The following is a 19948-nucleotide window of genomic DNA, read 5'->3' as shown; positions in this document are numbered from 1 at the left end:
ACCATCTGAACCATCATCCGCTGATCGCTAAAATTACTCAGGAGCTGCATGCTTGGCGGGACCTTCCCCTCTCTATGCTGGGTAGATGTAATTTGGTTCAGATGATTAGCTTTGTGAGACTGTTGTACCCCATGCAAACGATCCCCCTCCTTCTCAAACACAAGTTTATTACATACTGCTTTTTCAAAATTCATATGGAGACGTAAACGCCCACGTATAGCATTACACAAACTCCAACTCCCCTCGGGGTCCTTAGGAGCGAACCTCCCTGACACTAAATCATATAACCTGGCGAGTTTATTTCGGTACATCAGAGATTGGTTGCATGACACCTCCTATTTCACGAATATCTCTCTAGAGACCAGCTTAGTGGCCCCCTGGTCTCGACAGGCATTCTGCATACACCTGTCAAGGCAATGCCATCACCCCTGAAAGGTAATATTCTCTTGCGAGACACCGTAATTGCCTGGAGGGAGATCAGAAAGTTATTTAAGCTCCCTGGGGTAATATCCCCTCTGATGCCTCTCACTTCCACACCAGCCTTCCCTCAAGGGAACGACTCTAAGGTCTTCTCAGAAAGGCGATCCAGAGGCATCAATAACATCCAAGACTTACTAGATTCCAGAGGTCATTGTAAACATTTTTCAGAATTGCAAACCGCCTACGGTGTCTCAGCCAAACATTTTTTACCATACGCTCAAATCTCGCGATTCATAGGTGAACACCTCCCGGGGCAATACCTGCCCTTGCCCCCTTTCAAAGACTTCTGTCCTCTCCTTCACAGAAAATGCCTCTCTCCTCCATTGGCCTCACTCTACGTTCCTCTATGCTTTCTATGTCCTCTTGCTCCCTTGACAAACATATCGCCAAGTGAGTCCTTCAGACTCCACTTGATGACACAGAGCAGCTGCTACTACATGGTTGGCTCTCACTCAGAAAAGCCATTATTTGTGAATCCTGGCGAGAAATCCAGTTTAAACTGATCCATAGAGCATTCTACGCTTTCAATTTCCACTACAAAAACGCCCCCCCCAAACTGGTTGACCTCCTGCCCCAAATGTCAGCTTCCATCCCCAGACTTAGACCATCTGATCTGGTTATGCACCCGCATCCAGTCCTTCTGGTCCAGTGTCCTATCATACAGTAATTCCGTTACGGATTCCCAGAGGTCACTCACACCCGCGCTCTGCCTATTCCATGCCTCCACCTCCGCAACCACGCCTACCCTCCGAGACCTCTCCCGTTGGGAACACTTATGTATGATAGCAGCAAAAAAGGCTATATTAACAAATTGGCTCATTCCCTCCCCCCCTCTTTAACTTCCTTGAAAGACATACTACACAAATTATTGTCACTGGATAAATTGGACGCACACCTCAATCAAACTCAGACGGCAAAGTTCTTCCGCACTTGGACCCCGTTTCTAGTGCCTGAACTAGACACAGGACGACTTAAAGAGGTGATTCCTTATTCCAAGACACAAAATGGTATCTCACCTCCAAGGTCGCTGGCTCTTTGGGCGCACTAGATGTCCTTTAACGCTCCATCATATGACCCAAGCACCAATACTGCATCTATACCATCTGTAATCTGCCAGTCCAACCCTTTATTGTGTTCCTCGCCCCGCCTGCCGCCTACGCTATAATTCTTGTGAAATTATTGTAAACCTGTTTGACACTGTTATGACTTTACAGTTAATTGGTTGTCTCCAGTTATTGTTATTATTCCTGTATCTATGATTCCATTTATCTTACTGTGGATTGACCTGTTTGTTTAACGCAAAAAAAAAATCTTAATAAAGATCACATGCTGAAAAAAAAAAAACATACATTGAAGCAACTGTTTACAAGCTAATCTCTTTTACATTAACTGCATCTCTAAACAAAATAAAAATAAAATAAAAGACAATCTCATTGCTAATGGCATTCATGGGTATTGATTTATATAAAGTGCAGATAAAATTGTACAGTTTCCCATAGCGGCCAGTTTCTGGTTGGATTACATTTTCTAATCTACAAATGCACACTGTTGCATGGTATGTGAAAAGATCCTGTTTACAAGTCCATTTTCTTGGCTCCAGAAAATATGCACTGTTACTAGCAATCCATAAACCTTTGTAGCCTTTCAGTTTTTGTGAACCTTTTTTCCAAATGATAACTAGGATTACTTGGCAACAGATGGTAGTAAAAGAATAGGTATTAGTGGAAATCACACTACTTCAGAGTCTATAATCACATACACAAGCGTCAGACCAGTGATTCTAAGCTTCTATAGTGTTGCAAACCTACTATTAACATCCCCTGTGGCCTGCTCCATAGCAAATAATACATCTGGTCAAACATGGTCACAGTATAAAATGTGTCATTCAAAAATCTCTAACCCTTCACTTTGGTCAGATTGCCAGTAAAACTTGTTTTTTTTATGGTGATAACCTCGACAGTGCTGGGTTCCAGTTCAAATGCTGGAACTGTAGACATTGTTATTATACAAGACCTGTGATTGTGTGCATTCTGATACTGTATAATGAATAGTGATACAATGAGTAATATAGCATGCAGATTAAAGGAAAACTGTGAATATGAAAATAAGGAAACTGCCATTGCTGACTCAAATGTTGTTTTCAAATGTGCAGGCTGCCCTTCCAATCCTGGCTACATTACCTTATGAGCCACTGACCTAGAACAAGCATACAGCCAGGGAAGTCTGAACATTCTGAATTCATATTTAGTGATGAGCCTGGGCTTGGTGTGAACCTAATTCACCTGAATTCACCCAAGCCCCCCAAAACTGTAACCGATATAGTCCAATGAGTTGTGGCAGGTGAACTGGTTTGCACCAAGCCCAGGCCCATTACTATTTATGTTCTGCATAACTATTCCAGGGCAGTGGTTCAGTAGGAAAGGTAGTCTGGATTGGGAGGACAACCCCAGAGCTTTTACCTTTAAAAACAGGTCAGCAACCTTTGGTGCAGTTAAGTAATAGGCCAAGGTATCTTGGCCGTGTTTGTGGGAGGAGTTGCGGCGGCTCTCCTCCCCTTAAGAAGGGAGACAGGGAGCTTCAGGGCACGTCACAGCGAGGTCGCGCGTGACCCTCCCACCCTTCCCCAGGTTCTATCACTTCACTAGAGCGTGCCCACTTATTTGGCACGCTGACCACAAAATCATGGCACACATCAGGTTGGTATCAGTAGGGGTCATGTAGGTTCGGAAGCCTAAGTAACTCTGACCACAAACTTATTTTATAGTCTCGCCATCCACCCCCACCCCCCCTCTTCAAATGTTATACTCATCTGTCCATAAACCAGTAAGACATCTCTGCCTAAATTGGACAGTTTATGGTCAAAATCCTCCTCGCTGGCCTCATGCATGTGCGCTGCACTCTCATTCATTCTTATGGTGAGTTATGGTGAGTTATGGTTGTAGAACATTTATATGAACTTTGACAATATGATCCATTGGCACTAGGAAGAATGGAAATGTAATAAAAAGGGAATATCCAACTCAACACAGCATATAATACACTCACCTTTACCAACTGACGGATGATGTTGTGCTTTACTCCACAGTCCACTGCCACAATTCTGACAGAATTCCCTTTGCCAAATACTTTGGCTTCCTAAAATAACATAAAAAGTGACTTTTTAAAAATCTCCATTTCTCTTCCATGCTCTTGCTCTTGTGTGAAACCAATTTAGTTAATTTAATATATGCCTAAACACATGACGATAATCTAAATATAGTTCCTGAATCCCCATTCATGTTTAACCCTAAGGATTAGAAAGTAAACAAAAAGGACTTTATGGGCTACCTTTGATGTGACCATGGTAATGCATACACTGGGGTTTTTTTCCACATAGAGCACCAGCAAGACAGGATCCAATTAAAATGGGTATAATTCTTAACTAGTTTTAGAATTTTTTTCTGGTTGATTAACTAAAGGAATGGACACCGTTAACTTTTTAGCAAATCCTCTGCTTTGTGAAAACTCACTTCACTTTCATATTGGAGCAACCAAGAAAGAAGCCCTGTCAAAGCTTCTTACCCTACTAAGAGTCTAGAAAAATTTGCAAAATACAAAAATCCTTTAAAGCCTTTCCAAAAATAAGGCAGAAAAGTTCCAATCGCCAGACCACGACACAAAACAGTAGCACAGAAATAGAGAGGATCTCTTCTAATTATGTTGGGTATACCCTGTGTGTTCATTGAGATGGCACAGAAGGGATGCCAAATAGCTAGCAGAATTTCTACTGTAGAAACTGTCAAATAATTGTTTATATGAACCAAGAGAACCACTTCAGAACAGTAGGCTGGAAGAAGACCAGAAGTGAATGGCCGTATCGGCAATGGAGCCACAATGAGGAAGTCAGACGTAACATTACAGAAGGAGAATAAACTAGGGGAAAGTCTGCAATAACGTGCAAGTATGCAGTGTATAATATTATGGCAAGCCTGAATGGCAAAATAAAGATTATAATTGGTTGCTATGGGTTACAGTGATTTGAGAATCATTTCTTGTCTTATCAAAATTAGCCCATTTCCATTTTGCTGCATTTCCTATTTAAACAGACCATTAGGCCTTGTAGGAAACCTCTGATTAAGTGTGACACCTAGAACATCAACTGGAAACATTTTATAATCTCTACATCCAAACTTCGTCTGCTAAAATATTTTGAGTCTGTTTTATTGGTATGAACAGCACTTTAGTGAAAGAGGCAGAAGCAGATGTTAAGAAATCAATTTTTGGCTCTTGCTGAAAACAAATGTACCTCACGCTGATTTATATTAAGCGGCTGTTTATCACTGAAGCAGACAGATTACTGCGTCCGCTAATTATTGCCACTGGTAAATTTCATTATTGTCAAGTTTATTTTACTAGATGGCTTTAAGAGCCTTCAAGCTTAAGTTATGAACATTCTTCCTGTTGCGCCTAGTATCAAGTGAAAATGTGTCAGCCTCTTAATGCATTCAGAAAGCAAACCTTCCTAATAAACCATGAAATTACAAAACAGGGCCCTTTATTAAGGTGACTGTAAAACAGGGATGATTGAATGGGTTGTCTTCAATACAGCCCAAGGCAGGACAATGCATACTAACTATATGAATTTGCTATTTTTCGAGATGCTAAGCTCAAGAAGATTTTAGGGTAATTACATGATGTCCTGAAATTGCACAATATTTGACTTTACATAGTTACATAGTATTTGAGGTTGAATAAAGACATTAGTCCATCAAGTCCAACCTATTAGGATCTCATTCTAGGAGTACCCGTACCCCTGTATATTACGGTCCCTTAAGAAATCGTCCAAAAGTTTCTTGAACAATTCCACATTATTTGCTGAAATCACCGCCTGTGGCAGTGAGTTCCAGACCCTAACTGATCTTACTGTGAAGAACCCCCTTCGCCCCTTGTGCTGGAATTTTTTTTCCATCAATTTTAGGTGATGGCCTCTAGTTTTTGTAACGGAGTTAATTTTAAACAGTTTATCGCTAATGTTGCTACCACCATTAAACATTTTGTACATGGAAATCATATCCCCCCTTAATCTCCTCACCTCTAATGTGAACATGTTTAAATTTAGTAGCCTCGTCTCGTAGCTCTGGTCCTCCATACCCCTAATTAGTTTGGTTGCCCTTCGCTGGACTTTTTCCAACTCAAGGACATCTTTTCTTAGTACTGGTGACCAGAACTGGACCGCGTACTCCAGATGAGGTCGAACCAATGATCTATAAAGTGGCAAAATTATAGACTTGTCCCTGCAATACATCCCCTTTTTAATACAGGACAAGACCCTGCTAGCTTTGTTTACAGCAGCCTGGCACTGCAAACTACCTTTCAGTTTGTGGTCTACAATGACCCCCAAATCCTTCTCCATTTCTGACTTCCCCAGCGGCATACCCATAATTGTATAACCCATTTGTTTATTTTTAATTCCAAAGTGCATTACTTTGCATTTATCGACATTAAACCTCATCTGCCACATTAATGCCCACTCCCCTATTTTATCCAGGTCCTCCTGTAATGTTATAGTGTCTAAGTCCGTGTCTATTACCCTGTCTGGACTTTGTAGTCCAGACTGCCGGTAAAAATTAAATATATTATAAATTAGTCATTTAGTAAATTCCTTTTTGAATGTCTGAAATCTTCCAAGGTCCTTATGTACAAAATACTTACAGCTCACCTTCAGGGAGGAAAAAACCCTTCCCACTCCCACTCCATCTCCCTGTACCCAGTCTATATATTTTAATCTAAAAGCCGCAAAATATGGTCATGTGGCAGGCCAAGTCCTAGGTCTTTTTTCTGCTTTGTAGACAGGGTCCTGCAGCATAAGGAGTGATGGAAAAATGCAAAGCGTTTAACACAAGACTGTTCAGCCAGACCAGTAAAAAAAACAGAGAGTAGCTTTAGACTATCATTTGCTGCTACCAGGAGATGCACACCGGAGATCACATTGACAGCAGATTCAGTTGAGATTTTTTTTTAAAACCATATTGGACCTAAGTGCTGGAAGTCACAGATGTAACTTTTTTTTTTTTGCCCAGGGTTGGACTTTAATATGTCTGTAATAGTCATCTTGTCCAGGCCAGTTTGAATCTTTCCTGTGTGTGAAACTGCCTTTTTCTCTCAAAATGTCATTACTGGTTACTCCTGAAAGGATATAATTCAGTTCCTATGATACCTGGAGAGCTGCAATTTTGGAAGCCGGTAGCAGTACAGTATACTCTAGCAAATTACATAATCGGATACCATACTGCTGGTTGACTGATTGGGTAGTGCGTCCCCCCTGTTTGGAGCTAAGTTCAAGAATCGCAATCCTGGCAAAAGCATGATGTCAATCATGGTTATGAAAGGAAGGAACACATGAGTGGAACAGAAAACATGAATTTCTTTCTGGGTATAGTAGGAAATACATAGAAGGAAATTTTAATTTAGTAAATATATATATATACTTTCTGCACTGTGCTGTATATTATACACTCCACATTGCTGCACTCTCTGCACTGTGGTTCCCCTACTGTACAGTACATATCCTGCAACTGTGGTTTCTGCTCAGACTAACCAGACAGCAGATTGTGCTCACATAAGTCCTTCTTTGGTCACACTTTTGCTTGTGTAATATAAATGAAACTTCACACTACATAAATTGTTATCATTTTTAACTAGTGACTAATATTTTAATTATTTCACTGACTTGCTCCCCAATATCAGATTTGTCAACATTTGGTTGCATATCTTAAATTCGTGATTATTGTAGATTAGAATGAAAATCAAGACTATTCCAATAATACCAAGCATAGAATAGTTATGGATCATGATTTATGAAGCTGAAAATGTTTTTTACCTTTGTAGACACTTCTGCGATCAGGTTTCTTTTGTTTGGGTCAACAAATTCCACTGGCTGCCCTTCAAATTCGATTTTACCCAGTACAGTTCCCTATATAAAAAAAAAGAATTCAGTCACATTTAATAGGAAAAAATGGTTATGAATAAAGGTGCCCATTGGTTGGGATGATTATTATTACAAGACAAATATGGAACCCCAAGACATTCTGTACCTGATACAAAATCCTAAATTGAAGAGAAGTCACCAGCACTCCATTGAAAGTGAAATAGCCAGCTTGGATTTCTTCACAATGCATCACATGAGTTAGTAAATCCAAGCTGGTTATTTCACTTTCAGTGGGTTGCTGTTGACTTCTCTTCAACTTATGATTATAATGCATGGCGCCATCTATTGCTGTCACTACTAGCACCAGTGTGAGGAGTACAGCTTAGAACTTGATCGCTTTGTATTGATGCAAAATCCTAAAACATGTAGAAAAAAAGAGTGCAGACGCCATACAATTACACCTGCAGAAGTTCTTTTTGCAGATATCTTTTTAAAAAAGCCTGTCATAATGCTGGACAATTCAAGCTGAGCATATGCAGATGTTACCTGTACTGAAAACCCTAAAACACTTATGGTGGCTGAAGTAATATGCACTCCTAATATTGTTTTGAACATTTTTAGGCAGACTCAGAGCTGAAACTCAAGTGACACTCTATAGTATTCTACTTTGCTCCTCCCCTTGCAGCTATATAAAAGGTTAGTAGAGATGTGAGAGGAGGGGCATAGGAGCTTGACCAGCACAGACAGTAATTAGACACTCCTGGAAGAGAAGAGCCCTATGACGTGCAAGGAGAGAGAGGACTGCGCTAGGGAACTGATTTTTTCTGGAGTAGTCAAATTTAGTTAGAAGCACATTGCAAGTGGATAAAAAGGAAAGGTAAGAATTTAAATTACTTGATTTTTCTATGCTTTTACCTGCAATTTTGCATGTTAGTGACAGGGTCTATTTATGGGAAACCAAAAAGGTTAAGTACTTTCAGATTTCAGAGTACCTTCAGAGCACAGAGTACCTTCGAGTACGAGTAGGTCAGTTTTAGCTTGCGCTATTGAGCTCAGCAAACCACATACTTTTTACAACAAAGGAGAAAAGAAGACCCAAGTAAACAAGTGAAAAGAAGTCTAAAGCTCCACCTGCTGACCCAAAAGGAGAATAAACTGCATTTTATATTTACCAGCCTAAGAAAAATGAAAATATAAAACAATTATCCACACTAGGAAAGAAATATGTAAACCCCACTACAGATTCCCTTTAATCGCATCCCATTGTTACAGGTGTTTGTGCACCCTGATATTCTTACAGGTAGACAATATTGCCGAATCTTCATACATGCAAGCTTCTTTCATCTGAAGGGGTAACTTGATTTGCATATTTTAGAAACATTGGGTTCTTTAATTTGAGAAATAGGTTATAGCAGCTGTCAGTTACCAATACTGCTTGGAAAGGCATTAGCATACAATAGAACAGCAGGAGTCCAAGGTTAGTGTTATTTTATTAAATTTAATATTGCAGCTCTCTGGAAAACAGTTAACACGTGAAACTGCAGATAAGCTAACGAGTTTAATTATTTTCTCAGCATAAAAATGAAAAGCAATGTTTGCAAAGCATTCTATTATCACCTTGGGACATGAATTATAAAACAATGTAATAGACTTTTTTTTTTTAAAGAAAATGTAAGATATATATTTAGGGCCCAATTTGTAAAGGTTAAAAGACTGATAGTTTGGCATTTTGCTCTAGGAAATATAATCTCCGAGAATCTCACTTATCTTATAAAGCAGCTATTTGCAATTTTCCACTTATTTTATTTAAAGGTGAAGAAAAAACAGCAACATTTACTTTCAGATACACATTTTCCAATATATGCAGACTTTTTTTGCAAGACTATTTATCGTGCATATGCATGTGCACTGTAGTGGTACCTGATAGACTGCTAGTTCTGCCCCTCCCTCTCCCAGTCTTAGTGCTACTGTACAGGGGATTACATGAGGCTGACATAAGGCAATGACAATAGTAACATTCAAAAATACATATATTGATTCTTTAATTAACTGCATAACTGAATCTATTTGTTAAATATCTACCTTGAGTTCAGCTTAAAGGCGGAATGTTGTTTTGAACCATTTAATAAAAGTGTGTTGAGTTTGGAAAATTAGCACCTCCTTGTGATGCTGCTTAATGGAGGTGCCATTCTCTGGGTGGGAGTACTCCAGGAGTAGTGTACAGTGAGAATGCATCAAAGGGATGGTGGTTTTGTATTTTGCTAAAAGCAACTTTGTCACCCCCAAACAATTCCCAAAGCCATTTCCTGCAACAGAAGAGAACGTACACTTACCTCTTCGGCAGCCTGTAGCTCCTATCTTCTCTTAGTTCAAGCACTGCAGCCTCTTCTCTTAGTTCAAGCACTGCAGCATTCTCCACTTTCAGGAGTGTTGGGTGCTTGTGTCCCCTTTCACATTCTGGGATTCTAGCCTTAAGTCCCTACATCACTGCAGAGTTGTTGTTTTTTTTACTTGGATAGAGTAGGGGTTGGTAGAAATAAAACTGTCTTTTTCTGTCTGGACGTCCCCTTGAAGAGATTTTCACTTAACTTCCTGTCATAGAACAGTAGTTGATCCCCTATTAGGCAGGAGTTTTAGCATTCTCTTCTGTATTCAAAACTAAAAATATTTTTTCCCCTTAGTTACACTTTACTGGTAATTGGTATGTTATGGGACTAGAATAAGTGCACTTTTTTACCCCCATCCCCTGACCTAACAGATTCCCCCCTTCCCACCCTCAGCAGATGCATACTTACTTTGATCTAATGTCCATGGCCTCCATGGATTGCTTAAATTCTGTGCTGCAAGTCTCTCTCTTACTCTTTGATGTAACTAACAGTACAGACCAATAGACCTCTATCATCTACCTCGGTCTTCTGGAAAGGAGATGAGCCCCACAGACTTGTATTGGGGCTCTTCTGTGCAGGGGTGGCTAAGAGAGAGAGCACTTGCGGTGTGGGATGTCAACAAAGACAGGAGGCCGTGGACATCAGATCTTGGTAACCATGCATCTGTGGAGGGGAAGGGTCGGATTTCTTAGGTCAGGGGAGGGGGGCACTTTGAAAGTGCACTTTGAAAAATAACTTATTATTTCTTGAAATACCAGTTCAATCGAATACTCTCTGTACGACCACCTCCACTTTCCTAGCACAAAACCTCTTCCTGAAAGATAACTTTTCTATGGTTCTGTTTGGCACATATCCCCACGTAAGTTAAATTACCAGTCACATTCCACCACACTCACGTACGCCCATTGGTGCTAAATATGCCCTTGATGATATATTCAATGCACGCTACACCAGAAACTTCTCATTTACTACTTTACCAGTTCATGTTAACCTGTCAACCATTTAAACATTTAAAAGTAAACATCTTGCTTAAACTCATCTGATACAAAGTGCCTCTAATTACCACTAATTAAATACCTTGTGTGCACATCTCTGATCTAGTTTCATTTTGTTACTAAGGGCTCGGCATTCCATATGGAATTAGCCCTGGCTCCTACCTATAACCCTTCCCAATAGCAGTGCCCTTACTAGTCCTTAAAGTGTTCTAATTAAATGTGGAGTGGGAAGAGGTTGAAAGTCAGGGAGGACCTAGCCATGAAGTCAGGGCCCCCGTGTAAGAAATTTAAACTAAATCAAAGAAGCACACACAACATTGATTTCTGATAATTGTAACAGCAGACACCCAGTGATACCTGCTGTTAAGAAGAATTTTTAGAATTAAATGTTTAAAGTGGCTGAAAGGTTTGATTTAACTAAACCGACTAGGGTCTGGTCTCTTATCAATGTTCTGTTGAAAGACAAGACCTCTTCAGAAAGCCATGATAAGCTCTTTTGTCATTTTCCAGCCCTAGCCAATAGAGCAGATTATTCCTGCGATATGCATTAATATAGTTATAACTGCAATCCCACGTCACTATTTCTCCATATTCGGTCGAAAAAAAGTATTTTTGCAGCCTTATGTTGCCACCAAGATTTCTGGAATACCACTAACGTTGAGCAAGGCACATCATTCCTATTGTTTTCTCTTATTACAGTTAGCACATTTTATTATGCATTTTCAATACTCACAAATTGTTTGTACCTTTCCCACTTGCAATTGGCAAAATTAGTGATTTGTACAAAGAATATTACCTAATTTAAAAAATGGTTCTATAAGTGATAAACTGAGATTTTCTTTTCAAAACATCAATCTGTGGCTGAGAATAGCAAAATGTTATAAACATATTTATGTCTAAATATGATTGCTACTGGTGTTCTTCAGTAAAACATACTAATATCCTTTTATTAATATAGAAAAGTATGAGTACCTTATCTCTGATCTTTTTTGCAAGCATTCTGGTATCAATCCCACACAGTGCAGGAACCTAATAAGGAAAAATATGGGTTAAAACTAATAAGGATTTATCATTCGATCTTATGGAAATATAGAATAACCTTCCTGGTACCAGAAACTAATGTTTTAATAAAATGGACTGTGACAGCAATACTGGCTAATATGTGGAAAAAGTAGAGAAAAAATATGTAGACCAGAACAAACACAGCATTCTCTTATATCAGGAGAAGGACTGGAAAATATTATAAGTAATTACATATCCCATTGTTGTTGTTTGCAATTTCAACTTTTCTAGTTTATGAATTACTGTAAACACATTTTAACCAAATGTGAAAAATTGTTACAAAATGGTGGGATCTAAAAGTAGAGAGCAAATGAATAAAAACACTAAACTCTGCCTTTAAATAATGTTTTTTTAAATAGATTAACTTTCAAAATGGGAAAAGGAGGAAAACAGTAAACAAAACCATTTAGAACATTTATACATTTTCCTCTGTGTCTGTTGTGTTGTTAGTTATACAACTAATATTTTGCTCCATTACCAGGCATAAGGGCTTGACATAATTGCTAGGAGTTGAGCAGTTAGTGCACAGGTACAAGTGCATGGACCAAAACACAGTGAACTAAAATTGAATGTTACTTCTTATTGTTCATTATTTCATGGCAGGACAAACAATGCTTGCAATAAGTGCATAGTATATATGCAGTGCTAGAGTTTCATTACAGGAGGTTGTAGACAAAGAGTAATTGGCTTCCATTGCAACAACCCTATTCCACAAAATATTTTCTGGATTTAGTGGTCCTATTCTAAATTAGTATATTGCGACAATATGTATATAGGCTGATTGTACTTTGTTTTTCACTGATGATGGGAAACAGATTTTTAACAACGCTGATAATAAATTTAAAAAAAAACCTTCGATCCCGGTAACTTTGTTCTGTTCCTCGCAGTTATGAAATGTGCTGCACAAATAAAGACTATCCACAAGATGGCAATGTTGTACAAGTTGCCTATTGCAAAAATAAACTCCACCTGATGCCAGCATTGTTGAAGCTGCGTATTTACTCTTAGCTCACCAATAGAGAGTACTCACAGGCAACTGACATCTAAAAACCTTCTGTTTTGAGAAGGCTGCAATGCTCAGTGACTTAGTGGACGGCTATATGCTTCTATTAAGCCTGACTAAATCTGCTCTCTTTTTGCTTTCCAAATCTCACGTTTTAGAAACCCAGATAATGATAATGATGTGTAAAACTGCTGGAAAAAATGTCTCTATAAGATTAGGCTGTATCATTTGTTATGGATGCACAGTTTGTCACTGGAACATAAAAGGGATCATTTGCATGGCTCCACGCACTATCCTTTAACACACAACTAGAGGCGCCTATATGATAGTCTAAACAAGTACCAAATTCAGATACTATGTAATGCACAAGCCTCAGGAAATAAACAAAAACACTTCCTTTGCCTCCCCTGACTGAGCCAAATCCTCCTTCATTTGTATCTCACATGCTCCCTCTCCCAGACACTGCAGCTCACAGCGGGAGGACTTCAGCAACAGAAACGGTGCTGTCAGTCCTGAAATTAGTGGACAGGACTAGGTGTAGCCAAGTTCTGATTGACAAACTACAGACTATAAGCGACAAGCTCGTGAATCGACAGTGACAATGTTGATAGCCACATCCCCTGCAACATTTTTTCATCCCACTGTAGTGCAAGCTGGCACAGTTTCAACTCTGCTCTAAATTCAGGAGCAGTGCAGCATTGTTTTCACCTCATCACAGGAAGCTGCATTAGGTGGCCTTCAGTGGCAGGATCAGGAGGTATTTGTGGGACTATGCAGGGGGTTAAAAGAAAGCTTTAAGGGTAGATGAACTTTTATTTAATTGGTGAAGTACATATTTCTTCAATGGAAGATGATAGTTCTACTGTAATGATGAATAAGCCCCTTATTTTTAGAAAATGTGACTTATAATACATTTTAAAGAAATGTGTATTTGGTACCAAGTGTAATAAAGAATTATTTAACGAACACAAAATGAATACCCTTACAATGAAAAATCCCTAACATCTCAAACAAAGCACTCATGCATTTTGTGTGGCTGTTATAGATGTTTCTAATCTGTATAAGACATGTGTTCTTTTTTTTTTCCCTCCTGCAAACCTCAGAATGATCTGATACAAACCTTTTCTTCATGCAGCCATTCAGATAGCGACTTGACTGCCCCCCAGTGACTGTGCTCATGACTGTAATCGAGCACCAGCAGACCAGATAGCTAAATAGATTTAAAAAATGAGAAAACTCAGTAATCGCTGGTAACACATTGCTAAGGCATTATTAATTTTATTCTGGTATTAATAGCATATTCAAAATAATAGAGATATACAGTAGCAGCAAACAACCCATAATGGGCGTTTTATAGTGTTTACAATTATATTGCAGTGTGGTTGCCACAATGGTCTTTATAATGACATAAGCTGGGCCTGCACTTTGCAATACATCTCATAAAAGTGTTCAGAAAGCCATATACAAATTTTCCTTAAAAATCTCATGACACAAAGAGTGAAGCGGCATCTCTATTAAGGCGTACATGATGTCTAAATACTGCCCTTGCAAAGAGTATAGTCCTTCTAGTCAGTACTAATATGTAAATTGTTTCTATGGGTCATCCATAAAGCTGACACTGCAACTGACCATATCTGGTGCAAAGTTCTCATGTTAGTTCCTGCACACAGGAGTCACGCAGAGTTTGCATGATCACAGCGGGAAATTGTCCAAGCTGTATTTTTTTACAGTGAGTGTCAATTATTGGTTTTATCCTGGGCACTGGGCCAATACAAATAATGATAGAGAAAGTTCACAGGAGTTAGAGTACTCAGAATTGGGAAAAAAATGTGGTGGCCTTTTACCTGAATATTCTCAGACTCAATGTATTTCATGAGGCCATACGCATCTCGGGCCTTGGTGTCGGGTGCACCGCCATTTCCAATTATTGGGTTAGTAAGTGTGAGAATCTGACCACGATAGCCTGGATCTGTTACAGCTTCTACATATCTGGAGACACAAGGTAGAAAAGTAAAGAAACCTGCAATCTCTCTAGGAAATAAAGCACATTTCTAAAAATGGAGTTGTAATGTGGTTAATTGACCATCTGAACTCGGGAAATGCAGTATAATTGTGCTGTACTTTGTTCTGGATGGTCCAAGAACAAAGTGCTCAAGAAAAAATTCCTGCCTGCAGTATAAATAACGCCAATCACTAAAATACCATATAAACTGCAATATGTTAACGTAATTATAAAAGTAATTTTCAATATTTTTTAAGTCTGCAGCTTACATACCTCCTATATGATATCATGCATATGTTCTGCTTTCACTTTATCACTGGGAAATTTTGCCTCCAGTCTTGAATGTAGCAGCAAAGAGCATCTCTAACGTGTATGTGTGGGCAAAACATTTCTTTCGTTTTGGATAGAGTAGGGAATGGTTAAACTGCTGCCAGCTTATAGTTTTCTGTTTATGTACCATTGGGGTTATTTGTTTTCTCTCCCTGTCCCATAGGAATAACAATATGCTAAAGGAAATCCCCTCTTAGAGAGTTGTTCCCAGAGTAGGTGTCCCCATTGGAAGAGTTAAATTTACCTCCTGTTCTAGGAACAACTCTACAACTTACTTTCTTTCTCAGTAACAATGCTCAGCAAAACAAGAGAGTAGTGAATCTTCCCAACAGGGACAAAGACAGCAATAAAAACTAGATATAACCTCTCCCCACTCTATGCAAAACTATGCTATGCAAAACTATCACACCCCAAGCACAGATGCACAGTTCTCCCACTGTATCGCCAGAATATACAATCTCAAGTTCCCACTGCAGAGATTCCTCACTCAGAGTAGAACCCACAAAGAGGGTTCAACCGCAGTCTCTGCCCCATCCCTTCTTCCTGCAGAAGATTAGTTTCTCAATGCTTTTCAGTGGAAGGCTCTTTGGCTCCTTTTGCCTACCTCACCATAACCTGTCATGTTATAATTTCTCATTAAAATAATACCTGATGCCTTTGCCATGGAGGTTCTTGTTCCGGCACCAAGGGTGACAACTTCCCTGTACCTTACGCTGACTCCCAATTGGTCTTCTGCTTTGTCAACCTATCACACAGTCTCCCATTAGACAATATGAGTGGCCATGCAAAAGGACATTGCTCAGGCATTGGCCATAGTTGTCATTATGACAAAATACAGCCTGAGAAATAACTTGCAATGGTTGTAGAGTGCATGCATGTAGACAGGAAGTGGTTGCAAGGAGGCTGCTGGAGATCACTATAATATACCATGCTCTATTAAAGTAAATTATGTTCAGTTAGGATTATATATCCCTGCTTTCAAAGCACTAAAAAAGCACAAAAACACAGGTCAGTTGTATGGTGTACCTGCACCTCTTCGTACCCTTCTGCAAAATTTCAATTAAAAAAACTATTGTTCTTTTTCAAACCTTACAACCATCTCCTTCATCTCTCCATGCTAACTAACCATTAAAGTACCGCACAGGCGCTTCTTATCTGCATAGGTCCTAATAGAACTGCCATCTACATGCAAACCTGCAGATCAGTCTGTTTATAAAGCATTTATCAAATGATCAACATCCTCCAATTGAAGGAAGAACAACCATAATATGGGTAAGATGGTCAAATCTTTCTTATGATACTCTGTTTATAACTGGGATCTAAATATTTAAAAAATATGAAATGATCTAGAATAAATCAAAATTAAGACAAAACTGTTTGCCTTTTTGTATGATGGAAAAAAATAATCTCTTAGACTAAGCAGAAATGTAGGTTTTAGTATGGTCAGTTCCAGTTTAAAGTATTTGAAACAATTATTTTATTAAAAGTCAGAATTTTAGGTTTAACTCACCCGCCCAATCCAGTGTTAAAGATGACTTCACCGGCAACTGATGCGGGGTGCCCAAAAGAGTATCCTTTGATTTTTGTACCATCTTCAAGCACTAAATTAGCAGTCTGTGCCTAAACAAAACAAAATGTGTCATCATCAGTGCATAGTTAATAATACAGAGTTTACAGTGTATATGAGTTCATAGACCCATTCTAAACAAAAAGAAAAATGCATTCATGACACACTTTTCAATTTGGTCACAATATATACATTGCAGAAAATAACAACATATGAAAACACTGATATATGAATAGGGTTTGTGTCAGAATGTACATTAGTGTACATGAGTATTTAATTCATGATTAGGTCTTTATTATGATGACCTCAATCTCACAGACATGACAACTCCTTTTCAATTTTCAGATATTAAGCATCTGGTGTTACCAGACCGAAAACATAAGTCAACGGAGGTCTATTGACTTTCAATGTCAACCTCCATTGACGTCCGTTGCATTTGATTCTATTGCATTGCTTTTTTTTTTTTATTATCTTTATTTTAATTACCGTGTCTTGAGTGGACACATTTCTATGTATATTTTTTTTTTAACTTGCATTCCGTTCCATTGACATTCCATTTGACTTTGCATTACGTTGCACTGAAAAATGTAGAGCATGCTCTGCATTTTTTCTGCGCACTGCAATGCAACGCAGAGGTGTGAACTGGTTCATTCACACCCACACATTTTTTGGGTTAACTTCCATTGACATCTATTGGCATCCATTGAAAATCGGATGCTTACAGATACTAACAGATTCGGTGTGAATAGGGCCTAAGGTAGTGACATTTTAATTTAAAAAAATCAATTGTTTGATGCAGGGCGGTATTTATAAAACATTAGTAAATTAAGTAATGACTGCACTTAGATCGGGAGTACACTGTACTGCTGATACCTCTATTTATGACTCTAGCATGGGTCCAAGTTCTACTTTCAAATGGTATACATTTTCAGATGCTCTACAATGTGCGGTATCACTTTTTCAGTAAAAGTTAGCACAAATATATCAACTGGTTCAGGACATGTTTTACAACTTGTTTTAATGGCATTTTGTTTGTATCACTTGTATCACTCATATAAGTCTAAGGGAATGCAAAACCCGCTTGAAACAGGTCCAAGGCAAGTTAGAAGGGGGTCAACTGCAGATCAAATTCACCTAATAATGAGTCCTGAATGATCTCAGAAGAGTCCCAAACTGATGTCAAAGCATGCTATCAACACAAGCCCATTGACACAGGCCTTTTTTCTTATAAATAAGAAATTTGTCATCACTGATCTTCAAAGGAATTTTCATACAAAATGTAAAGCAATTCTGTGCAAACAAAATTAAATAAAAATTAAATGTATTTTGTTAGGTTGATGTATTTATCTTCATTGTCTTTTTTTATTTATTTAGCCCTCCCCTGATGTGATGTAACACATGAGGTGAAACGGGCTGCCTACCACATCTACAGTATATTACACTAAAGAAATGCATGGTTGTATATTATTGTCCATTATTTTTAGAGCGATTTTAGACACGTAGAAGCAAAAATCACTATTTTATACTTAAATATATCACATTTAAGTTAAACATTATGATTTAAATGTATTAAACATTATGATTTAAAAACATGAGTGTAATTAATCTCCTACTTCAACTTTACATAGACATATACAATGCAAATCTGCCCAGCAGTGACCATCACTGCTGGTGGGGCCTGGCAGCGAGATGCCGGGTGAAAGAGGAGGCGGGGCCAAGGGAGATGCGGGCCGGCTGGTGGAGGCTTTTGGCGGCTCGAGGCAGGAGGAAGAAGCTTTGAGCCGCTCCAGCCTGGAAGAAGCTGCATGTGGCTCCAGGCTGGAGGAAGAAGCTTTGAGCGGTTCCAGGCTGAAAGAAGAAGCTGCTGGTGGCTTCAGGCTGGAAGAGGAAGCTGTGGGTGGCTCCAGGCTGGAGGAAGAAGCTGCGAGTGGCTCTAGGCTGGAGGAAGTAGCTGCATGTCCTGGAGGCAGGTTGGGGAGCTGCAGGTAAGAGGAACAGCTTGTGGGCAGGGAAAGGGACCCTGCACAGCCCACCATAGATCCTGCACAGCTCACCTGAGAGTCTCTGTGCAGCATCTATGGTGGGCTGTGTGGGGTCTTTGGTGGGCTGTGCGGGGTCTATGGTGGGCTCTGCGGGATCTATGGTGGGCTCTGCGGGGTCTATGGTGGGCTCTGCGGGGTCTATGGTGGGGTCTGGAGGGACTCAGGTGGGCTGTGCAAGGTCTATGGTGGGTTGTGCAGGGTCTATGATGGTAGTACACCGCTGCCTGATACTCCAAAAGGTTCAAATAGTAAGCAGAATAATCAGCTTATAACTAATAATATACCCATGACAGGGGATTTTTACAACTGAGAAATGAAAGATTGTCCAGCTCTAAGTCCTGCCCCCTATGTTTGCACTGTTTCTGTTGTTTGGTCTACAGTGCAAACATCAGTTGCCTTAACCAAACAAGAGAATGATAATTTTCTGTGCACAGTTTTGCAAAAAGCCCAAAAAAGTACATTGATGTTTTATTTAAGCTAAGATAAGCTGAGGATTCCCCAAGTGCAACTGCAACCTAAAGCTCAGCAGGCTATTATTCTGAAAGCCTTTGGTTAACCATCAGCGCATTTATAACGAATGTTGCTGCAGTTACAGATGCTGTATATATTAATATACACAAGCTTCTGTACTGTATACTTACAACATGTGTCTTTGTAGTGTTTGTTTCTCTCAAAAAAATGGGAAGTGGGAGAAAACAGAAAAAGGAACATGACAATGATGAACAGAAGGGCCGTTTATGGTATACTAATGCTACAAGTACTATGTACCTTACAGAACACCTGGGGAAGTTGCATTACACCATGTGGAGAAACCTTTGTCTACACACAAATTGTTCGGTCAGTCTGTGGACATGTTTGATGCTCAGACAGACCTCATCCTTAATCCAATAGGGGGCATCAGGGTAGAAGAAGTAATATGGGTGTGCAAAACAGCCTGGTTGCTGCAGAGGCACCCAATAAATGCGTGTAGGCCCAGAAGGGTGGGTAAAACAAAACTGTATTACGTTAGGTATGTGTTTTTAAATTTTTGTAAACCAATACGTTAAGGTAAGAGTGTCTATAAGCACTTCTGCTATGAACAGGCTGTTTTACACACCTATACTACAACTTGTGTTTATCTACACCCAGTAATAATAATATCCCCCAAATGTGTATATATATATATATATATAT

The 19948-nt window shown here is 39.2% G+C and overlaps 1 protein-coding gene across 1 annotated transcript in view; it reads right to left on the bottom strand.

Annotated features, from left to right (window-relative positions):
* The window catches only part of CPS1 (carbamoyl-phosphate synthase 1), a 53395-nt gene that overhangs the window by 26854 nt on the left and 6593 nt on the right, over window positions 1-19948 (bottom strand). The window contains exons 3-8 of the mRNA XM_018565452.1: window positions 16677-16786; window positions 14679-14823; window positions 13955-14044; window positions 11742-11798; window positions 7340-7432; window positions 3526-3615 (exon numbers count right to left, since the gene is read on the bottom strand). Of these exons, the coding sequence (XP_018420954.1) occupies window positions 3526-3615; window positions 7340-7432; window positions 11742-11798; window positions 13955-14044; window positions 14679-14823; window positions 16677-16786 (585 nt within the window). The remainder of the gene's footprint in view (window positions 1-3525; window positions 3616-7339; window positions 7433-11741; window positions 11799-13954; window positions 14045-14678; window positions 14824-16676; window positions 16787-19948) is intronic.

Source organism: Nanorana parkeri, unplaced genomic scaffold (assembly GCF_000935625.1).
Source record: "Nanorana parkeri isolate BGI_ZX_2015 unplaced genomic scaffold, ASM93562v1 scaffold849, whole genome shotgun sequence".
Taxonomy (NCBI): domain Eukaryota; kingdom Metazoa; phylum Chordata; class Amphibia; order Anura; family Dicroglossidae; genus Nanorana; species Nanorana parkeri.
This window is presented reverse-complemented; position numbering and strand designations above follow the sequence as displayed.